Source organism: Nycticebus coucang, chromosome 8 (genome assembly GCF_027406575.1).
Source record: "Nycticebus coucang isolate mNycCou1 chromosome 8, mNycCou1.pri, whole genome shotgun sequence".
In the NCBI taxonomy this organism is placed as follows: domain Eukaryota; kingdom Metazoa; phylum Chordata; class Mammalia; order Primates; family Lorisidae; genus Nycticebus; species Nycticebus coucang.
Window position 1 is genome coordinate 24,764,399 of NC_069787.1, and position 20,720 is coordinate 24,785,118.

The 20,720-nt window shown below is 39.4% G+C and overlaps 1 protein-coding gene across 2 annotated transcripts in view; it reads left to right on the top strand.

The window, feature by feature from the left end:
• Nucleotides 1-20,720, top strand: part of SHQ1 (SHQ1, H/ACA ribonucleoprotein assembly factor) — a 151,905-nt gene that overhangs the window by 18,826 nt on the left and 112,359 nt on the right. For both annotated transcript variants that reach the window (XM_053599049.1, XM_053599050.1), the window contains 4 exons: nucleotides 894-1,006; nucleotides 9,630-9,757; nucleotides 17,793-17,947; nucleotides 20,484-20,537. In XM_053599049.1, coding sequence (XP_053455024.1) covers nucleotides 894-1,006; nucleotides 9,630-9,757; nucleotides 17,793-17,947; nucleotides 20,484-20,537 — 450 coding nt within the window. The remainder of the gene's footprint in view (nucleotides 1-893; nucleotides 1,007-9,629; nucleotides 9,758-17,792; nucleotides 17,948-20,483; nucleotides 20,538-20,720) is intronic.

Sequence of the window (20,720 nt, forward strand, 5' to 3'; positions counted from 1 at the left end):
CCCACCACCCGTGGTATATGGGGCCCGCACCCAACTCACTGAGCCACAGGCACCACCCCAATGTATGCAGTTTTATACATATAGTTTTACACAGGTTGAATATCCTTAATCTGAAAATCTGAAATCAGTATACTCCAAAATCTGAAATTTGTAAGTGCTGACATGACGTTCAAAGGAAATAATCATTTGGGGTGTTCCAGATTTTGGTTTTTTTGCTTTTGCATTAGGGGCTGCTGAACTGGTTTAATGCAAATACTCCAAAATTTGAAAAAATCTGAAATCCAAAATACTTCTTTTCCCAAGCATTTATATAAATTATCTGTATGGTGATTTTTCTTTGGGACCAGCTGAGCCAGTATATAGGAATAAAGAAAAGTCTGTATGTCCGTGTCTGATACTCAAGCCACACTTTTTTTTTTTGTGGTTTTTGGCCGGGGCTGGGTTTGAACCTGCCACCTCCGGCATATGGGACCGGTGCCCTACTCCTTGAGCCACAGGCGCCACCCTCAAGCCACACTTTCTTTAATAAACTTCAGATCTCTAAGGGGACATGGGGAAACGAATGTTGAAGTGAATGTTTCTGCTTGCTTGCAGGGGTTTCCCCTATTCTGATTTTTATGGTAAACTCTTATAGCCTTGATGTATACATGTCAGCTGGTTTGTTTGTGATAAGGATGAAATGAGATACTTTATGTGAAAGAGTCCAGCAGGGCCTAGCAGTGGTCGTAGGTGCTTAGCAAGTGTTTGTTGGATTGGAATCTCAGTGTCATAGTGCTGTCATGGTTTACAGATCAGTTAGATTCTTCCTGTGGTTTGGCATTTTGTGCACAATTTGAGTTTTAAATGCTAAAAATAAAGATAATAATTATTCTTTCTTTTGTGGGTGTTCTTAGGATGAATTAAGTGATGTTATTGATATTAAGGATCCAGATTTCACTCCTGCAGCTGAACGACGGCAGAAACGCCTGGCTGCTGAGCTGGCCAAATTTGATCCTGATCATTATCTGTAAGTATAGAGTTTTTTTGAAGATTAAATAATATACTTGACTTTTTTTTGAGACAGAGTCTCACTTTGTCGCCCTTGGTTGAGTGCCATTGGCATCAAGCTCACCGCAACCTCAAACTCTTGGGCTTAAGTGATTCTCTTGCCTCAGCCTCCCAAGTAGCTGGGACTACAGGTACCTGCCACAACGCCCAGCTATTTTGTTGTTGTTGTTGTTGTTGTTGTTGTCTTTGTTGTTTAGCAAGCCTGGGCTGGGTTTGAACCCACCAGTTCTGGTGCATGTGGCCAGTGCCCTAACCACTGCGTTATGGGCTCTGAGCCTTGACTTTTATTTAAAAAGAATTTGAGTGCCTTTTGTTTATTTATTTATTTTTGAGACAGAGTCTCAAGCTGGGTAGAGTGCTGTGGTGTCACAGCTCACAGCAACCTCCAACTCTTGGGCTTAAGCAATTCTTTTGCCTCAGCCTCCGCTCGGCTATTTTTTGGTTGTAGTTGTCATTGTTGTTTGGTGGGCTCAGGCTGGATTTGAACCCGCCAGCTCTGGTGTATGTGGCCGGTACCCGAGCCACTTGAGCTACAGGCACTGAGCCTTTTTAAATATGCTGGGCATGTACATTTTGTAATCTAGAAGTTACTGATGGCTCAAAACCTTAACTGATGTTTGACTCAACGCATGTCACACCTCTGTGATCTTTTTAAGGTACTGCTTCTTCATCTCAGCAACAGAGAACTCTACCAACACACTTTTTAAAGTTTTTTTCTTGCCAGGCTTAAAAACAGGGCACTGAATTCATGAGAATATTTATACTTTTGTTAAAGTAAGCTTTTTGTTGTAATTAATGGTATACTTAAATGGAAGTATGTATCAATTTCTTTAAGAATTTAAATCTACTAGTATTGTGTTTCTTGGCTGATCCAGGGTCTTCATAATGCTTTCATCCAGAAGCACCTGTAATCAACGATATGTTTCAAATGAGCAAATAATTGTTCTTTGTGGTAGAATATAATTTTAAGTTTTGCTATATTTCCCTCCTGCATTCATTGTGTTTTTAGCCATAATGTGTTTCAGTCAGGCTTATATTTGCATAAGGAACTTGTCTAATTAATAGATAGGTAAATGGTCACTTGGGGAGAGATTGTGATGTCTCCCATTGGCCGGGACAGCTGCACTTCTTCCAAAGGTGGTCATCTGGCCTTCATGACTACTTGGCTCTGCTAGGATATGTGGAGAAGGCTGTTGTGTGTATCAATTACTGTTCTTCCCAAGCTCTGGACCGACATTTGCTATACTGTTGCCTGTACAACTAATCATCATATCCCCTTTTCTTCCTATAGTGCCTGCAGCTTATTCGGTGCTCTCATGAGATATTTAATTCCGTTTTCACAACAGACGAGGAAAGGAGTTTGAGGGACTTGCCCAACCAAGGTCACAGTACTACTGAGTAGCTTGGCCAGGACTTGAAAAGAGACTCTCCATTTGTCATTTTGTATTTCCTTTTCATGTACACTATTTCAGTTTAACTGCTGTTGCTCTTGTGATTAACAGTCTATCTCCTGTGACACAGTAGGGTACTAATTGGAATGGCAGAAATCTATCTTGTGATGTGCAAATGGAATGAGTGACATGTAATGATAAGTGGTTGAACTATTCAGCGTCTTAAGGGAAACTGGGTAAGAGCAGGATATGTTCTATTTTGGAGGACATCTGGGAGATTTAACTCCATTTACGTTGCCATTTCTAATTACCTTTATCTCTTCAATTGTGATTTTAAAGGTCCACTGAAGAGTAATTTGAAGAAACCCATTTAAAATCATGCTGAATATTTAAAGCGAAAATTTCATTGTCAGCAAATTTCTCAGGCTAGCATGAAAGCAGAATGAGCTTTATAAGACTGAAATTTCAAATGGGAGGGAGCTTAATTAGTAGAACTGCCTATCTTCTCTCTTATAAAACTAGAAGAATAACTCTGGCCTGGGAGAATTAGGAAATTGGAATTTATAGTGAGAAGTGTGATATTATAAGCAGCCCTTGTTTTCCTCCATCTTTTGTGTTTCTTTATTGAGAAGCTCATTTTCTTCAGTAGTATGCATGGAATGTTCTTTCTATTTCTCAGGGAGTAGTTCTTCATATAGGAGTGGTTTGAATTTAGTCACAGGCTAAACGAGGAGAGCAAGAGTCCTGAGGAGAAGGTTCTTTGTGACTTTCTGGTACCACTAAAGCTTTGGCTAAGTTAATTTTTTTTTTTTTTTTTTTAGAGACAGAGTCTCACTTTATTGCCCTCGGTAGTGCTGTGGCATCACAGCTCACAGCAACCTCCAACTCCTGGGCTTAGGCGAGTCTCTTGCCTCAGCCTCCCAAGTAGCTGGGACTACAGGCACCCGCCACACCCAGCTATTTTTTGTTGCAGTTTGGTGGGGGCCGGGTTCGAACCCGCCACCCTCGGTATATGGGGCCGGCGCCCTACTCAGTGAGCCACAGATGCCGCCCTAAGTGTAATTTTTGTGTTATTCATTACTCATTATTTGTAGTAGCTGACTGACTCACCCAAATGTGTTAATACTAAATGAAGTGCAAGTAAAGTTATTTTAAATTTTAATTAAAATTTTTTTAACTCACTGCTTTTTTTGTTGTTAGCAGTTAAAACAGAGAAGAAAAAAAGGCTCACTTTAAATTACTATCTACCATGTGTGTAATAATTTTATGTATTATATTACGTATATACATGTAAATGTAGTACACACATGTAATATACAATATATAATACATTAGTGTAATATTACCTATTTTTAAGTTGTTAACTTGTCCTTACAAGTCACGATGTTGCCTCGTGTTGTCAGGATTTGGGGGGACTTGAAAAAAACTGATGTTAACTTCAGCTGGAGCAGAATACAGTGAAGTTGGTTGATTGTAAAGACAAATTTATACATTTCCAAGGCATATATAATTGACTTTGGATTGTTACTGTTTAAAAAATCCTTTGTAGTTGTAAAATCTGGATGTTACTGTATGTTTTGCAGTCCAGCACAATGTGGGCATGTCATGGATAATCCATAAACATATATTTGTTTTGGTTTTTCATTTCTTGCGATTTATAATTTCTTTTGGGCATTATTTTTATGCTAAAATACGTTGACAACATCTTGAAGCGTTCCTTAATGGTCCTTTTTCTTTTGCTTATTACAGGCAAGTTTTCATATCTTTCCTGCTGAGACTATTGGGTTTTTTCTTCTTACTTTTTAGTTGTTGGCATATTTTTTTTACCTTAACCATTTTGTAAAGTCTTGCCTGTTTTTTTATTTGGGAGAAAACAGAAGAATTTAGTCAGCATTCTAAACATCTGTGAGGTAAGAAAAGGGACAAAACCTGTAGTCCCAGCTACTCGGGAGGCTGAGGCAAGAGAATCGCTTAAGCCCAGGAGTTGGAAGTTGCTGTGAGCTGTGTGAGGCCACGGCACTCTACCGAGGGCCATAAAGTGAGACTCTGTCTCTACAAAAAAAAAAAAAAAGGGACAAAAATGATATTATGTCATTTGGGTGCCATTTTAAATTATGATAATTTTTCATTGCTCTAAATTTGTTAAAGAAGATGGTGTATCGATGAGGCTTTTGGATTTATTAAGTAGACCTTAAGACACTGTATAGTAATTGCAAGGTGGTAGCAAGATTGCATGTTTCTGAGGTAGCTCTCTTCTCAAAACACTAATCTTAGGAGAGAGCATTAGAATAAAATGGTATGTATTCATTCTTTTATTTATGCATTTATTTATCCAACAAACATTTGTTTGATGAACCACTTGCCAGGTAGTGCTGCAGACACTAAAGATTGTGTAGTGAAGACAGGGTCTCTGTACTCATGGGGCTTATGTTCTAGTGGGGGAAGTAGACACTATTTCCATTGTGATAAATGCTGTGAAGAAAAAGCAGATTAAAGGTCTAGACAGTGACAGGGCATCCCACTGACTCCTGATGTTTCAACATGTCCAGAACTCATCATTTTACCTGTAAAGTCTTCCTAAATTTTCTCACTTGGTTAAGTGCTCCATTTTTCACTCCAATCACCCAGTTAGAAACCTGAGATTCATCTTCGACTTCTTTCTTATCCTACACATTCAATCAATCCTGAAGTTGTACCATTTATCTCTGTAGTGTTTCCTTCACTCCGTCTATTTCTGGTCCTCCTCCGTGTCTGGCTTAGTGCAGCACTCATCTAACTACCTGCCGCCTGCACTTCATCACATCCATCAACCATAAAACCACCTGTATGTCTTATGTGTAACTGAAAGTGGAAATATGCTTAACCCCATACTTGGTGCTCTTTTGCTTAAAGCATGAGCTCCTAACTCCTTAGTGTGCCACTGAAAGTTCACTATGATCTGGACCCCGCCTACCCCTATAGCTTCTCTGGCCTGGTTTGGCACCCCCTGCCCACGTTTTACACTGTAACAACAGTGAATATTTGTTTCTCTGCCTGTACCACGCCTCTTCCCATAGACTCCCTCTTACTCATGGAATCTCTTTGCTAGCTATTTTTCTTCCTGCCCCACTTTGCCTGAGTAACTTTTACTTCTCCTTTTGGACTGGGCTGTGCTGTCACCCCCATGTGCCTTCCCTCTTAGGCTGGTAAGCTGTCCTTAGCATCCCCTGTTATGGCTCATTTGTTGTTGCCACATTGTTTTATAACATTCTATATTGGTGTGCGTGGTTCCCATTCACCTGTGTAGTCCTTAAGGGCCGGTGCTGAGCCTCCCTGATGCTGCACATAGAGGGCATCACTGAATGCTTGTTGCAGTAATGGCATTTACAAACTTGAAAATAATCTATTCTGAAGAGTAGAACATTAGTCAACCTAAGTTCCTGCAACTCTTAATTCATGGACAAGTTAAAGAATAAACCTATACAGCTTAGGTTACTATTAGCAAAATTTTACTCAGAATAATCACTCGAACAGTTTGAAGTTTTGTTGGTGGGGAGGTGGGTGGAACTGGTAGAAGTAGCATTTTATCAAGCCCGTTTTTTTCTTTTTCCCACCCCATGCCCATCATGGTCTCCATGGGAAAAACCAAGCCTCTTTTCAGATGGGTTCTTCTTCTTCTGCCTTTGCATTAAGAATCCTCAGTGCTGGGCGGCGCCTGTGGCTCAGTCGGTAAGGCGCCGGCCCCATATACCAAGGGTGGCGGGTTCAAACCCGGCCCCGGCCAAACTGCAACCAAAAAATAGCCGGGCGTTGTGGCGGGCGCCTGTAGTCCCAGCTACTCGGGAGGCTGAGGCAAGAGAATCGCTTAAGCCCAGGAGTTGGAGGTTGCTGTGAGCTGTGTGAGGCCACGGCACTCTACCGAGGGCCAGAAAGTAAGACTCTGTCTCTACAAAAAAAAATAATAATAAAAAAAAAAAAAAAAAAAAAAAAGAATCCTCAGTGCTCCGGGGTCCAAGGCTCTTTTCTCTCATTGTGCTAGTTCTTCTTGGGCAATTCAGTCCTTTTTCTTGGTCTAAATGCTCATGACTTCCATGTGTCTCTCAACCATCAGCCTTGTATGTCCATCTAATCGTTGGACAGGTCTTTATATGTCTTTTTTTTTTTTTATTGTTTGGGATTCATTGAGGGTACAAGGAATTGGTTGCATTTGTTAGATAAAGTCCCTCTTTAACACGTCTTAAAGGGTACCTTAAACTCAACCTGTCCCAAACAGAAGTCATCAGTCCCGCTTATGTCTGTTAGCTTCCTGTATCCCTGTTGTCCAGGCCAAGGTCCTGGGTGTCATCCTTGATTCCTCTAGCTCCTCAGCCCCACAGCCTGCGGGTTCTATCTGTCTTCTAACTGTAGGTCAGATCCATCCACTTTGGTCCATGTTCACTGCTACTGTTCTCTTCTAGGCTGCCATTATTTCTGCTCTTCCAGGTTTGTCCCTTTAAATCATTTTCCAGACTGTAGTAAGATTGATATTTCTGAAACACACTGTGATTCCCTTGTGTAAAAAGCTTTTAAATGTTTGGTTGTTCTTAGGGATAAAAGTCCTCCAGATTTTTAAGCATAGTTTATAAGGTTATTGTCATTGCAACATACTATTTTCAGTTTCACTTAACTTTTTTTTCCTCTTTAAATGTGCCCTTTGCCAACTGTTATTTCAGCCCATACTACTCTCTCCTACCCCTCTTAGTCAGGTTAACTGTTAATTATCATTCAACTGTTATTATTTCCCCCGAGTCCTTGCCTATCATGCTAATTTTATTTACCCTAGAATCCTGTTCTGTCATGTCATAGTGTTACGCTGTATTGTAATCACTTGACTCTCCCAGGGGACTGCAAGTTCAGTGATGGCCAGGACGGTCAGTGTCTTGTCAGCAGTGGCACCCACTGCCCAACATGGAGCTTGGCCCAAAGTCAATACTTTGTGTTGAATGAATGACTTATTTACCATGTTAGCCATTTACTCCTATTGCTTATCCTTTTTGAAATTTATTATTGCCTAGGTAAAAGATGACATCTGGATTTGTGAATGAGTCTACAGTAGAACCTCAATTCAAAAGAATTTTCCTTCACTTCAGGGAAAAAGAGATAGGTAATGAGAAAGTAGACTTAGCAGGATGAGTTTATAAAGTATCTACTTCGTCCTAGTCTCATACCTTGTGTACCTGACAAGAATTATTATTAAGAATTTTCATTTCAGTTTTATACAATATGTACTTTGTTTCCTCATGCATAAAAATGAAATATTTATGCTGGTTAAGAGTTTGGGTTCTGAAGTAAGACTTGAATGAGTCCCTATCCTGGCCACACTTCTTACTCATACACTGAGCTTGGCCAAGATATACAACTTTTGTAAGACTCAGTTTCCACTCACTTAACATGAGGGTATTACTGGTACTTCCTGCTCATAATGATAATATGAGGATTCAAGGAAAGAATGGACACAAGGCTCTTAATGCAAGGCCTAGAACATGCAAAGAACTCAGTGGGTTACCTGTGATCTTTCTAATTTTTAAAAGATTTCAGTACCGGGTGGCGCCTGTGGCTCAGTCGGTAAGGCACCGGCCCCATATACCGAGGGTGGCGGGTTCAAACCCGGCCCCGGCCTAACTGCAACCAAAAAATAGCCGGGCGTTGTGGCGGGTGCCTGTAGTCCCAGCTACTTGGGAGGCTGAGGCAAGAGAATCACTTAAGCCCAGGAGTTGGAGGTTGCTGTGAGCTGTGTGAGGCCACGGCACTCTACCGAGGGCCATAAAGTGAGACCCTGTCTCTACAAAAAAAAAAAAAAAAAAAAAAAAAAAAGATTTCAGTACCTCAGTAGAAAGGAAAAAAAGTATCTAAGATCACAAAACTGTCGGCTAGGAAATTCAGTTTATCAAAGCAGCCAATTCCTTCAGTTTCTAGTTAACTGAAATATAAATATTATTATTGCCTAGGTAAAAGATGATATTTTGAACACAGCTGTTATTTTTGTAATTAAAAATGGAGAAAGTAGGGTGGTGCCTGTGGCTCTGTGGACAGGGCACCGGCCCCATATACCGAGGGTGGTGGGTTCCAACCCAGCCCGGCCAAACTGCAACAAAAAAATAGCTGGGCGTTGTGGCAGGTGCCTTAGTCCCAGCGCCTTAGGAGGCTGAGGCAAGAGAATCACCTGAGTCAAGGAGTTGGAGGTTGCTGTGAGCTGGGATGCACTCTACCAAAGGCGATAAAGTGAGACTCTGTCTCTAGAAAAAAAAAAAATGGCGAAAGTAGAATATAGGAAAAGTAGTTTTCTGTTCTCTATAGTGGTTGCTTTTATCTTTTTCGATAGTTTAAAAGGACTGTTATGATTAAAATAGCTAAGTAAAATAGATCGCATCTTAGTAGGAAATGTGTGTCTGTGTATAGCCTCTTTGTGGAGATGTAGTTAACCTGAATTTCCTGTTCATCTGTTTGTTTTTCTGTACTGGTGGAGTTGAGAAATTCTTTCCCGCCGGGCGCGGTGGCTCACACCTGTAATCCCAGCACTGTGGGAGGCTGAGGTGGGAGGATTGCTTGAGCTCAGGAGTTCGAGGCTTGTCTGAGCGAGAGTGAGACCCCGACTCATGAAAAAAGTGGAAAAACCCAGCTGGGTGCCGTGGCAAGCGTCTATAATCCCAGCGGCTTCGGAGGCTGAGGCAGCAGGCTGCCCACAGCCGGAGTCTGAGGTTGCAGTGAGCTACGAGGCCATTGCCCTCTGCTCAGGGCATAGGGTAGAACTGTGTCTCGACAAAAAAAAAACAAGAAAAAGAGAAATTCTTTCCCTTTATTACAGTCTTACCAAAATCCGTGGTACTTGAAAACCAAGTGCTAGGTTTCAGTCCAGGATTGTGTTCAGATTCGCTTTTCCCCCACCACTGAATATGGGATGGGGCTTCATGGAAAGGCCGGTCTTCTTTATACCTTCTATTTAAAGAGATCAGAAATGTCAAATACCCCTTAAATCAGATCCTTCCTTTTGTTTATGATGATTAGTAATCATGAAGAAAGTAAATACAGTGCTCAGTCTTTCCTCAAAATGCACTTTGAGTTAACAACTTGTATTTCTAGTGCATAAAGGATGAGTTATAAAACAATTTTAAAAAACAAAAATTAGCCTAATCCTGTGTTGTAACAATCCCATTCGATGTTTCTTTATCCCAGAGCTGACTTTTTTGAAGATGAGGCGGTTGAACAGATTTTGAAGTATCATCCTTGGTGGACTGACACACACTCAAAAATGATGGCTGTTTTGGAAAAGAGTCAGGAGCAAGAAAATCATGCTGCGTTAGGTGAGAAACTTAAAATTGGGCTTGTTTATTTCCTTCTAAAATCTCATGGTATACCACGTTTACTGTCTTTCTTTTTCTTAAGTGTATAACTAAAATTGCCTCATAATGTGAAAATACAATTTTGGATTGCTAGTTTGGGAAATTAAGTCTTCATCCCTGACTGGAAACTAATTATACTTATTTGTGTTGGAAAATTGTTTTGAAGTATATTTACCTTTAACATCATCGGCGTTCTTTTAAATTTATTAAATTAAATTAATTACTATGTGTATGTAAATGTAGAGATGGTGACACATAGGACATTTGTAATTTCTGAATAATCTGCTTGAGAGGTATGAATCTTCCTCTGTGGTGGGGACATTTGAGTATTAATAATAGTGGGAAAAGACTTAATTCTCATTCCCTTTCTCTTTTGAATGAATTTGATATGTCCTGCCTGATTTTTTTCACAAGTGGTTTTATAAGGAAGCAGGAATGGTTGTCCTTGTATCTGTGCCTCACAGATAGCAGACGGGCCATCTTTTTCCAATGAAAGCTGAGCTGAGGAGTTTTTTACAAATGTATTTCACTTATAAATGAGGATGCAATATCCTAAACATGTCAACAAGTTGAATTAAAAATTGTTGTTTAAATAATGTACTTTGGTCAAAATTAAATCCAACTTATGTGAGAATTAGTCACTATTTTCTTTTCTTTTCTTTTCCTTTCCCCCACCCCCTCCCTCCTTCTCTCTCTGTCTTGAGGAGTTTTATGAGCCACAAGAGATGGTTGTGCCATAATTAGCATGAAGCCAAACGTTACCCACAGAGTTCTTTCTTACATGGGCATGTTACTACCACCTTCTCTAAATGCAAGATTGGTATATTCGATCTGAAGATTAGAATTATAACGGCTTCAGACAGATTGAGAATAGGAGGCCCAAGTTTTCTGTCATACTGATTTGGCTTTCATTTATATATTAAAAATGAAATTTCAATGTTTAAATGAAAGGAATACACACATATGTACATTCTGAATAATGTTAAATAGAATATAGACTCTTCCCACCCCAAGTTCCTCTTTCTAAAAGTAATCACTGTTAACAGTTTTAGGGTGTTTTAAAAATATATATTCCCACATCTCAGTATTTGCTTTAAGAAATTTGTACATACAGACTTACACATACCCTGTGTTTACCTCACTGGTTTCCGTTTGTAGAATAGGCTTGTAGATTCTTCCATGTCGGCATTTGCACGTCTCCCTGAAGCTTTTCATGACTGCCTACTATTCCTGTTGTGTATTTTTTTTTTGAGACAGGGTCTCACTTTGTCACCGTTGGTAGAGTGCCGTGGCATCCTAGCTCACAGCAACCTCAAACTCTTGGGCTTAAGCGATTCTCTTGCCCCAGCCTCCCAAGTAGCTGGAACTACAGATGCCCGCCACAACGCCTGGCTATTTTGTTGTTGTTGTAGTTGTCATGTGGTTTAGCTTGCCTTGGCTGGGCTTGAACCCGCCAGCTGTGGTGCGTGTGGCTGCTGCCGTAACCGCTGTGCTATGGGTGCCGAGCTCCTATTGTATATTTTTATCATGAGTGATGGGCATTTGGGTTATTTGCAGTTTTCTGCTGTTGCAAATAATACAGTTACCTTTGACCACTCAATCTGAAATAGCTATAAGGTCTGTATTGCATCACAAATTTTTTCTTCTTTGCATAGCAATGCAGTGGCTGTGTTTTTTTTTTTGAGACATAGTTTTATTATGTCGCCCTCGGTAGAGTGCTGTGGCATCACAGCTCATGGCAACCTCCAACTTTGGGGCTTAAGGGATTGTCTGTTTCTTTGTGGCAGTTGTCATTGTTGTTTAGCTGGCTTGGGCCGGGTTCAAATTGCATAACAGAAAGTTACAATGAGTTTTGTTACCATTTAGTGTTGTTTTCCACAAATGCGGGATTTTATGTTTGACTTAAGTTTAAGAAGTTATCAGAGACTTCCCACATTATACAAACAAGTTTTCAGGTATAGTATTGCTAACACAGTTTATATTGTATATACTATGCATATACTGTGTAGATCTGCTCAGAAAGTTTGCACAAACTTAAATCATCTAGGACATTGACTGGTTTGAATCACTTTCTCCAGTTTAGCACAGTATTTTAATTAAGTGGTGTGAGAGAAAATTGGTGGTTGGGAAGTTGAGTATTCTGTCCACCAGGGTGAGCTAGTTGCCCTAAAAATCAAAGGTGTTACCTTTGATTTAAATTCTAATTTTGTTCTACTTTGATAAACTATGGCTTGTTCTTGGTCCAGTTTTCTGTGTCACTAATGCTTTGAGTTAGTTCTCTCTGTGTCATTTTAACAGGAGATTAAGCTGGTGCATCCTTTTAACCACTTCTCCTCCTGACCCTTCATCTGACCCATGGCTTATAGTCAGGCTGGTATGTCAAGAGCAGTCATAGTCTGCTAAGCAATTATGGTGATTCATTCTAAAAATCACCTTTAAAAATAGCAAGGGCATGTGATCTAAGGTAGAAGAACTTGAGCTGTGTTGAACAGAACGTACCTCTTGTAAAATGCCAGTTAGGTTAAGTATAGGTATGAGCTACATAAGGGGCTAGGCTGTGACTCCTTGCTCCACCACATGCTAGCAGTGTGACTGTGCAACTTAAGGTTGTACACCCTGTACCAACCTCAGAGTTGTTGGAAGGACTGAGAGAGATGAGGTGTTTAAACTTATTAGCATATTGGCTCAGCGCCTATAGCTAGGGTGCCAGCCACATACACCAGAGCTGGCGGGTTTGAGCCCAGCCCCGGCCTGCCAAACAACAATGACAACTACAACCAAAAAATAGCTGGGTGTTGTGGCAGGTGCCCATAGTCCCAGCTACTTGGGAGGCTGAGGTAAGCCTAAGAGTTGGAGGTTGCTGTGAGCTGTGACTGCATGGCACTCTACCCAGGGCGACATAGTAAGACTTTGTCTCAAAAACAACAAAAATTATTAGCATATTGTAAATGGTACTCTACATTTGTAATGTAATGTAAAGTTGATGGTAGGAGAGCCAGGAATTGAATGGCTTCTTTGTGAAATTACAATTTTTGTACATTTATGAAGCTTTAAAGAAAAGTTCTTTGTTAGGAAGATTTTTCTCTCATTTTCTTTCTGGTTCAGATACTCAGACACTCAGAACACACTCAGAACTGGTTGAATAGTTGAACTGTGTCAAACCAGGCTAAAATATAGGTGAAAAGAAATAAACCAAGAAATAAGCTTTTACGTTTTCTGTTACCCATGGCACCCAATGCTGCTGTATGTTTTCCTGTTATCTTCTTTGTTCTTTGTCTCTCTGGCCTTCTTCCTCTGTTGTCTCTGTAAGGCTCCCTCATCAGATACAGCCAGGTAGTTAGAACAGCGCAGGTGCGCAGTGTACCTCTGATTCTTCCTTCATCATAAAATAGTAACCTGCATCGGTGGCACCGGTGGCTCAGTAGGTAGGGCGCTGGCCACATACACCGAGGTTGGTGGGTTCAAGCCTGGCCCAAGCCAGCTAAAACAACAATGACAACTGCAACAACAACAACAACAACAAAAATAGCTGGGCATTGCCAGGCATTGTGGTAGGCGCCTGGGACTACAGTCCCAGCTACTTGGGAGGCTGAGGCAAGAGAATCACTTAAGCCCAAGAGGTTGCTGTGAGCTGTGATGCCATGGCACTCTACCCAGGGTGACAGCTTGAGACTCCATCTCAAACAAACAAACAGACCCCTCCCCCCAAATATTAACCTGCATTGTTTTGAATTCCAGATAAATCTTTGGTGGTGAACTTTGTTCCCTGTCTTTGCCTTCGTCATGATTCTTGTCATTTTTATCAGAGCCCTGATAAACAGTTAAACAGTGAGACTTTCTTCAGCTTTGTAGTGACCTAGAGATTTCTCCCCAAAGGCTTGTAAATGGAAGTGTTAAATGCTATGCTTCCCCTGAGCTCTGGTTTCATGAGGATAGTGGTACCGCATTTCCCATGTTGTCTTTCGGTGGTTAATCTCAGCCCAAGAGTCTTGGCACGTTATTGCTTGTTATGACACCGCATAACATTTATAGTCAATGAACTTCCTAGCAGGGACATCCTGTTTGGCACTAGCGAGCCCTTCAGTGTTAGTAGAGATAACTGTCAGTGTCAGCTTTGAAAGTTGTAGCACTGCAGGGCTACCCATTTAGGCTGAAGGTTTGAATGCAGCATATTTTCTTCTGGTTCCCTTGATCTGTTTCCAATAAGTATATGGTGGAATAGACAGATGTGCAATACTCTGAGAGGAGCCAGCTTGGGGATGATATAATTGTTGACCTAGACAAGAATAGGATGTTTGGGAGGGGAATTTAGAGAAGAAAAGAGGATTTAAAAGTAACAAAATTAAAAATGTTTCGGAGAAAAAGTGACTACCTCACTGACATCTTTCTATTTTGATCGGAGTCCATTTGTGGTCCTCAAAAATATTTGATGTTGGGAGGTGGTCCTGGGCCATTTGCTTTGATGGCTAGGGCCAAATGTATTGTACTTTTAGCTGGCTTTTGTTTGACTGCAGATTATTTTTAGAAGTATAATTAGCTGAAATGTTGTGAACTATATAACAAAGCTGCTCTGTAGTGTAACTGAGTCATACAAATGCTTGACAAATGTTACTCATGGTGGCAATCATCCAAGTATTGTTGGCACTACATCTGCGGTTGTTTCCAGTACTGCTGCTAGGTTAGACCCGACTGTGAGCAAACCTCCCAAGTTCCCCTTTGGGTGATATGATTTATACCTCTAATAAAAAAGGCCTTAGGGAGCCCAGACTTTTGGTTTCTCTAGTGATTTCCTGTTTTTTTTGTTATTGTTATTCATCATTTCTAGTTTCTTTGCTTGAATTTCATTTTAAATATATTCGTGTATTATTAATGAACTAAGTAGGCCAGAACAGAACTTAAAAGTGCTCAGGAAAAGGTAGCTCTGTTTTTAGGAAAAGGCTTGCAGGACCTAGCATCTAAGAATTCAGAAAAGTACATTTAAGTAGACTCGTAAGATGTATACAGTTAATTGAAAATGACTTAGAATATATGAAACACTTACATGTGGGTGGTACAACATCAGAACCTACGTTATTGGGGCCAGCCTCCAGAAATCGCTAAGCATATGCAGGAAGTACTTCTCAAGAATGAAGGTGTGTACATGCAGTTGACGTGTTGCTGAATGGTGTTGGCCGCTCTTACTTTGGAAACAGAGGTCTTTATTAGTCAACCAGGACATAAAGACTTATCTCTATATAGCATCATGAACACCTGGCTCTCTATTATTAGTTAAATTAAAGAACATCTCAAAAACTGTACCTACGGGAATACTGTCTCAAACCTTCCTGCTAAATGCGAGGGGTCTTAAAATACTTGGCCAGGGCCGCTTTCTTACTGCAGTATGTTCCTTTCTGCAGTTTCCTTAAGTTGAATTGCTTAAAGTGAGCTGAGAGCTTTTATTTAGTTTAAGGGATCTACAGATGAGTCCTTTCATGAGACAGCCAATGCCCCATTTATCTATCTTCTTAATTAAATTATTAAATTATTAAATGGATTTGCCAGCACAGGTTTGAACTGTGGCATGTGTTCCATTTATATACATGGGTTTTCTTCTGCCTCTTTCACGTCTTGAGACAGCAGGCCCAAACCCTCCACTTCCTCAGCCTACTCAGTGAAGATGACAAGGATGAAGACCTTTCTAAGGATCCACTTCTATTTAATGAATAGTAAATTTAATCTTTTTTTTTTTTTTTTTTTGTGGTTTTTGGCCAGGGCTGGGTTTGAACCCGCCACCTCTGGCATATGGGACCAGTGCCCTACTCCTTGAGCCACAGGCGCCGCCCAATAGTAAATTTAATCTTAAAGAGACTTCATGTACAACTCAGGGGTTGAGAAAATTAAGGCTATAAATCCAGAATCTCTTAGAAAAAGAATGGACCTGTTTGGCTACATAAAAAAATAAGTGTTTCAATGACAAAGGGTACCAAGCAAGGTCAATATATGGTAGACTTGGAGAGATGATATACAGAGAAGTTCTTAATTTGACAAGATGAGCCATCTAGTAGAAAAAATTGGGCAAAATACATTCATGTGGGTAATTGACAGGAGAGCAAATCGGGATTGTCTACAAACCTATGAAATAATGCTCAAAGTTTAGCAATTAGAGAAATACTTAGTGTAGTTGCAATGATATGCCACGTTTTGTTTTTTCTTCATACAACATATATTCATGATCTCACAGTTTCTGAGAGGAGTTGGGCCTGGTTTAGGTGGGTCCAATGCCTAGGGGCTTACAAGGCTATAGCTAAAGATGTCAATTTTTGAAGTTTTTATTATTTTTTACAGATGGTGGTGACTGTGTTCCTTCCTGGAACTCAGGGTGCTGTTCTAAGCTTACATGATTATTGGTAGAATTCCATTCCTTGTGGCTGTAGAACTGAGGTCCTCAGTTTGTTGCTGTGAGCTGGAGGCTACTCTCAGATCCTAGAGGACACCACAGGTCCCTGCCACATAGTCTTTTCATGGGCCCTCTCACCTCACCTTGTGGCATCTTATTTCTTCAAAAGTAGAGTCCCTGGCTCCAGTGTGCTAATAATGGAGTGTGATCATGAAAGTGACTGTCCCATCACCTTTGCCATGTTCTGCTGGACAGAAGCAAGTCACAAGCTCCATCACTACACAGTGATATAACTCATTGGGGGATCATGTTAGAGTTTTGCCTACCATAGTCATTTTATAGTCATTAAACTAGAAACAACTGGAAAATAATTTTGTTTTTTGCTAGGAGGTGGAGGGTATATGTAGGAAGAGGAACTTTTATCCATGACTGTTAGAAAGGAGAGTTATTATAGCCTTTAAGTAAAGTATCTTTTTATAATACATGTACTTTTTTGACCCAGTAAATCCGTTCTTTAGAATTTACTTTATGGAAATAAAGCCTCCAGTATCCAAGGATGTATGACAAAGATATTTATTGTAGCATTATTTGCAGTGGTTGAAAACTAGAAGCAAAATGAATGTCCATCAGTAGGGGGAGTGGTTGGATAGAGCATGGTACGCCTTGGAATATTATACTACTTTACAAAAATTAGCTATATAGCATTTGACTTGGAATTGCTAGAGGTATTGTTGAATGAAAGGGGCTAGATAGTGAAAATGACATAATTCTTTGCAGGAGGTGGGAATTATAAACTCCCTAGTATGTATGTTTTGGTGTCTGTATATGATTACATGGGTGTAGAGAAAACTATGGTAGATTTTTTTGTAGGGGAAACTGTTGATGAAGATTCAGCAGTTGAATCTCTTGGAGAGAAGGTGCCAAGCAAAAGAAGAATGAGAAAAAGGATCTGTGTTGTAAAGAAGCATTCTCTTCCCCCAAGTGTGATATGGTCATATGTAAAATTTTATTTGTATGGATAGAGAATATTAAAAAATAAATGCTATGCCTTTAAAATTGATTAATGTCTGAGAACAGTTTTTTTCTCTTGGTATAGAACTTTCAAAATGGATAGTGAATATTTTTAATTTTTAGACTGCTTTAATTTAGCTGTTATCTGTTTTTTGTTGAAATGTATTATCTTAATTTTAAAGTCAGTAACTTTGGTGTTTAGATGCCTTAAATATAGAACAGTATAGTAAAAAGGTGATGGGGGGAGGCTGGAAATAAGGAATAGATATTGTTTAAAAAATTCTTCTTTATTTAGCCCTACCAAAGTTTGAGCAAATGCATAGTCTTTAATAAAACTGTGAAGTCTACTTAAGAAGTTATTTATAGGGTGGCGCCTGTGGCTCAAGGAGTAGGGCGCCGGTCCCATATGCTGGAGGTGGCGGGTTCAAACCCAGCCCCGGCCAAAAAAAAAAAAAAAAAACCACAAAAAAAAAAAAAAAGAAGTTATTTATATATCCAGAGTTATGCAGTAATAACTTTTAGTTTCTGTAATCAAAATTCAGATTTTGACAAATCTTCCACATTGGGAGTTTTACAAAACTGAATAATTTTAAACACATTTTCTTCTAGTATCTTTTTCTGAAGAAGAAAAATGTCAGTTACGGAAATTTGTCAATAAATCTTACCTGCTGGACAAAAGAGCCTGTAGTCAGGCATACTACGGTTTGATTGATATCCTTCTGGCGTATTGCTATGAAACTTGTGTCACTGAAGGAGAGAGGAACGTAAGTGCATGTATGTCTCTGTATGTCAGCATAGATGATTGTGATAAGTAAACTGCCTTAAAGCAGCAACTCTGTTCCCTAGAGTTGGGAGTATTATTGAGGGATTGCCCCAGGCAGAGGTGTGTGTGTGGGGAGGGTGGGGGTGGGAACCAGTATGCATGCTAATGCTTGTTTGGTCTTTTTCTCTTTTCTTTTGGCATTGATCTCTGCAAGGAAGTTTAAGGGAGTAAAGCTGAGAGGAGAGTGGAAGGCTATCCTGAGCTCTCATCTCATTTGGCTAAAGAGAGAAGGCTCTATAATTTGACATTGGCAAAGGGGTACCATACTCATATATTCTTTCTCTTAACCATCAGTCAGCCGATGGGAAGTATATAGCATTTTGCAACAAAAGGGAATCTTAGTATACCTGTAATTGTCCCTCAATTTATACAGTAGGTATAGTCCTGAAAAACTGTAAATTAGATTTTTAAAAACCTGAATCGGATCTTTTTTTGGTATTTAAAGGAATCATAAAATTAAATCCTTTTGTAAAGTAAATTATTTCTTAAATGACCTTTTAAAAAATACTATGGACTTCTCATATCTTTTCTTAAACCATATTTGATTTTGTAAATGAGCTAACCTTCTTTCTTACCTATATCCCTGTATATTAAATAGGAGATATATCCCCTATATCCCTGTATATTAAAAAGATTGGAAAACTGGGCAGCGTCTGTGGCTCAGTGAGTAGGGCACCTGCCCCATATACCGAGGGTGGTGGGCTCAAACCCATCCCTGGCCAAACTGCAACAAAAAAATAGCCGTGTGTTGTGGCAGGCACCTGTAGTCCTAGCTACTCTGGAGGCTAAGGCAAGAAAATTGCCTAAACTCAGGAGTTGGAGGTTGTTGTGAGCTGTGATGCCATAGCACTCTACCGAGGGTGAGACTCTGTCTCTTAAAAAAAAAAAAGATTGGAAAACCGAAAAATGTTTTTCTAGTTAGCGTGGCCCTGCAGCTGTTTATAATTGTCCTCACTCAAAGGGTTATTTTTGACCTGAAATATTTGCTTTCCTTTTTTGAATTACATAAATAAATCATATTATAAAGGAAAACACACACATGAAGAAAATAACTGTAAACTTCCTATAATTTCAGCCATCAAAAATAACCACTGTTCCACTCGGGAGGCTGAGGCAGGAGAATTGCTTAAGCCCAGGAGTTGGAGGTTGCTGTGAGCTGTGTGAGGCCACGGCACTCTACCAAGGGCCATAAAGTGAGACTCTGTCTCTACAAAAAAAAAAAAAAACAAAAATAACCACTGTTACACGGTGATGTATCTCTTCCCGATTGCTTTCCTTTTGCACATGTGTGTATGTGTATTTACATTGGGCCATAATGGATATTCTATTTAATCTGCTTTCTTAACATAGTATTAGAGTTAGAATTTGGCATGTGCCAATTTTTTTCTTCTCGTGATTCTGAAAATGTCTAAGGTGATTCTGGCGTTTGAATCTGCCTCTGTAAGATGAATATTATAGACTGTGTCAAGGGTACACTGTTTCTGAAATATTTTCTGTTTCCACTTATTTTTTAAAGACACTGTACTTGGAAAAAATGTTTTCTTTGGCAAAAAAACTGCTTCATATTATTGAATCTTGAAAAGATGAGTGAGGGTGTTTAAGTTGTATGTACTTGATAAAATTCACCATTTTTTATTCTTTTTTTTTGGCCGGGGCTGGGTTTGAACCCGCCACCTCCTGCATATGGGACCGGCGCCCTACTCCTTGAGCCACAGGCGCTGCCCGCCATTTTTTATTCTTGTTTTCTTATATTTGAAATCATGAAGCCTTGCAATTTCAAGGCCTTCTCTAAAAGGTCAAATTCTCTAGCAGCTTTTTAAGTGCCACAGACATCACTTACACGTTATCTTTGATTTCTTTGCTAGGTGTTTTTTATATATATATATAAAAATACATATATATATATATATATATTTTTTTTTTTTTTTTTTAATAAGAGGAAGGGCTTTATTTACTGTTTACTGGCCAGGAGCTTATGGCATAGAAGAATTCCAAATGGCCGCACTCCCTGACTGGCTTGGTCTTTCCCTTTTTATCGACAGTCAAAAAGTTCCAACCCATAGGTACTCTTTTCATTGGCCAGTTTGAATCAAGGTCATTTATATTAATAAAATGTTTGGGAGACAAGTAACTTAATTGAGAAGGACAGAAATCGAGCAAACATCACTTTGATTTACATTTTTGTTTCAAAGCCCTTGCTTATTTGTTCTTGTCTTCTGGTACTCTGGTTTTACTGACTCTTACCAGTAGCAAAGTTGTATTTTATAAAATCCCAAGGAAGGTAAACAGAAACTTCCCTTGGAGAGTCTCTACATTATTAGTAATAAACAATCACTTCTCTATACTTATGAACACTTTTTAACTAGTTTAATACTACTCAATACTGGCTGAATAAATAAATGTATGGATGGATTTGGTCTGTTCTTAAATGACTTTATCTCTGTGTGATGGTATTCTTTTCTCCAAAACAAACAAAGGTTGAATCTGCATGGAACATCAGAAAACTGAGTTCAACACTGTGCTGGTTTGAGGTATGATTTCCAGTTGCAATTGTTTATTTAGCATTTGTTCAGAGTTATTTTTCTGTTGTCTTTACTTCATTTTGGTTAATTCAGGCAGTTCCTTAAATTTTTAAAAGTGAAAACTTTTTATTGTACATGTTTTAATGAAGTTACGATAATGAAGCCAGTTATTTTGTTATTTTATTTTATTTT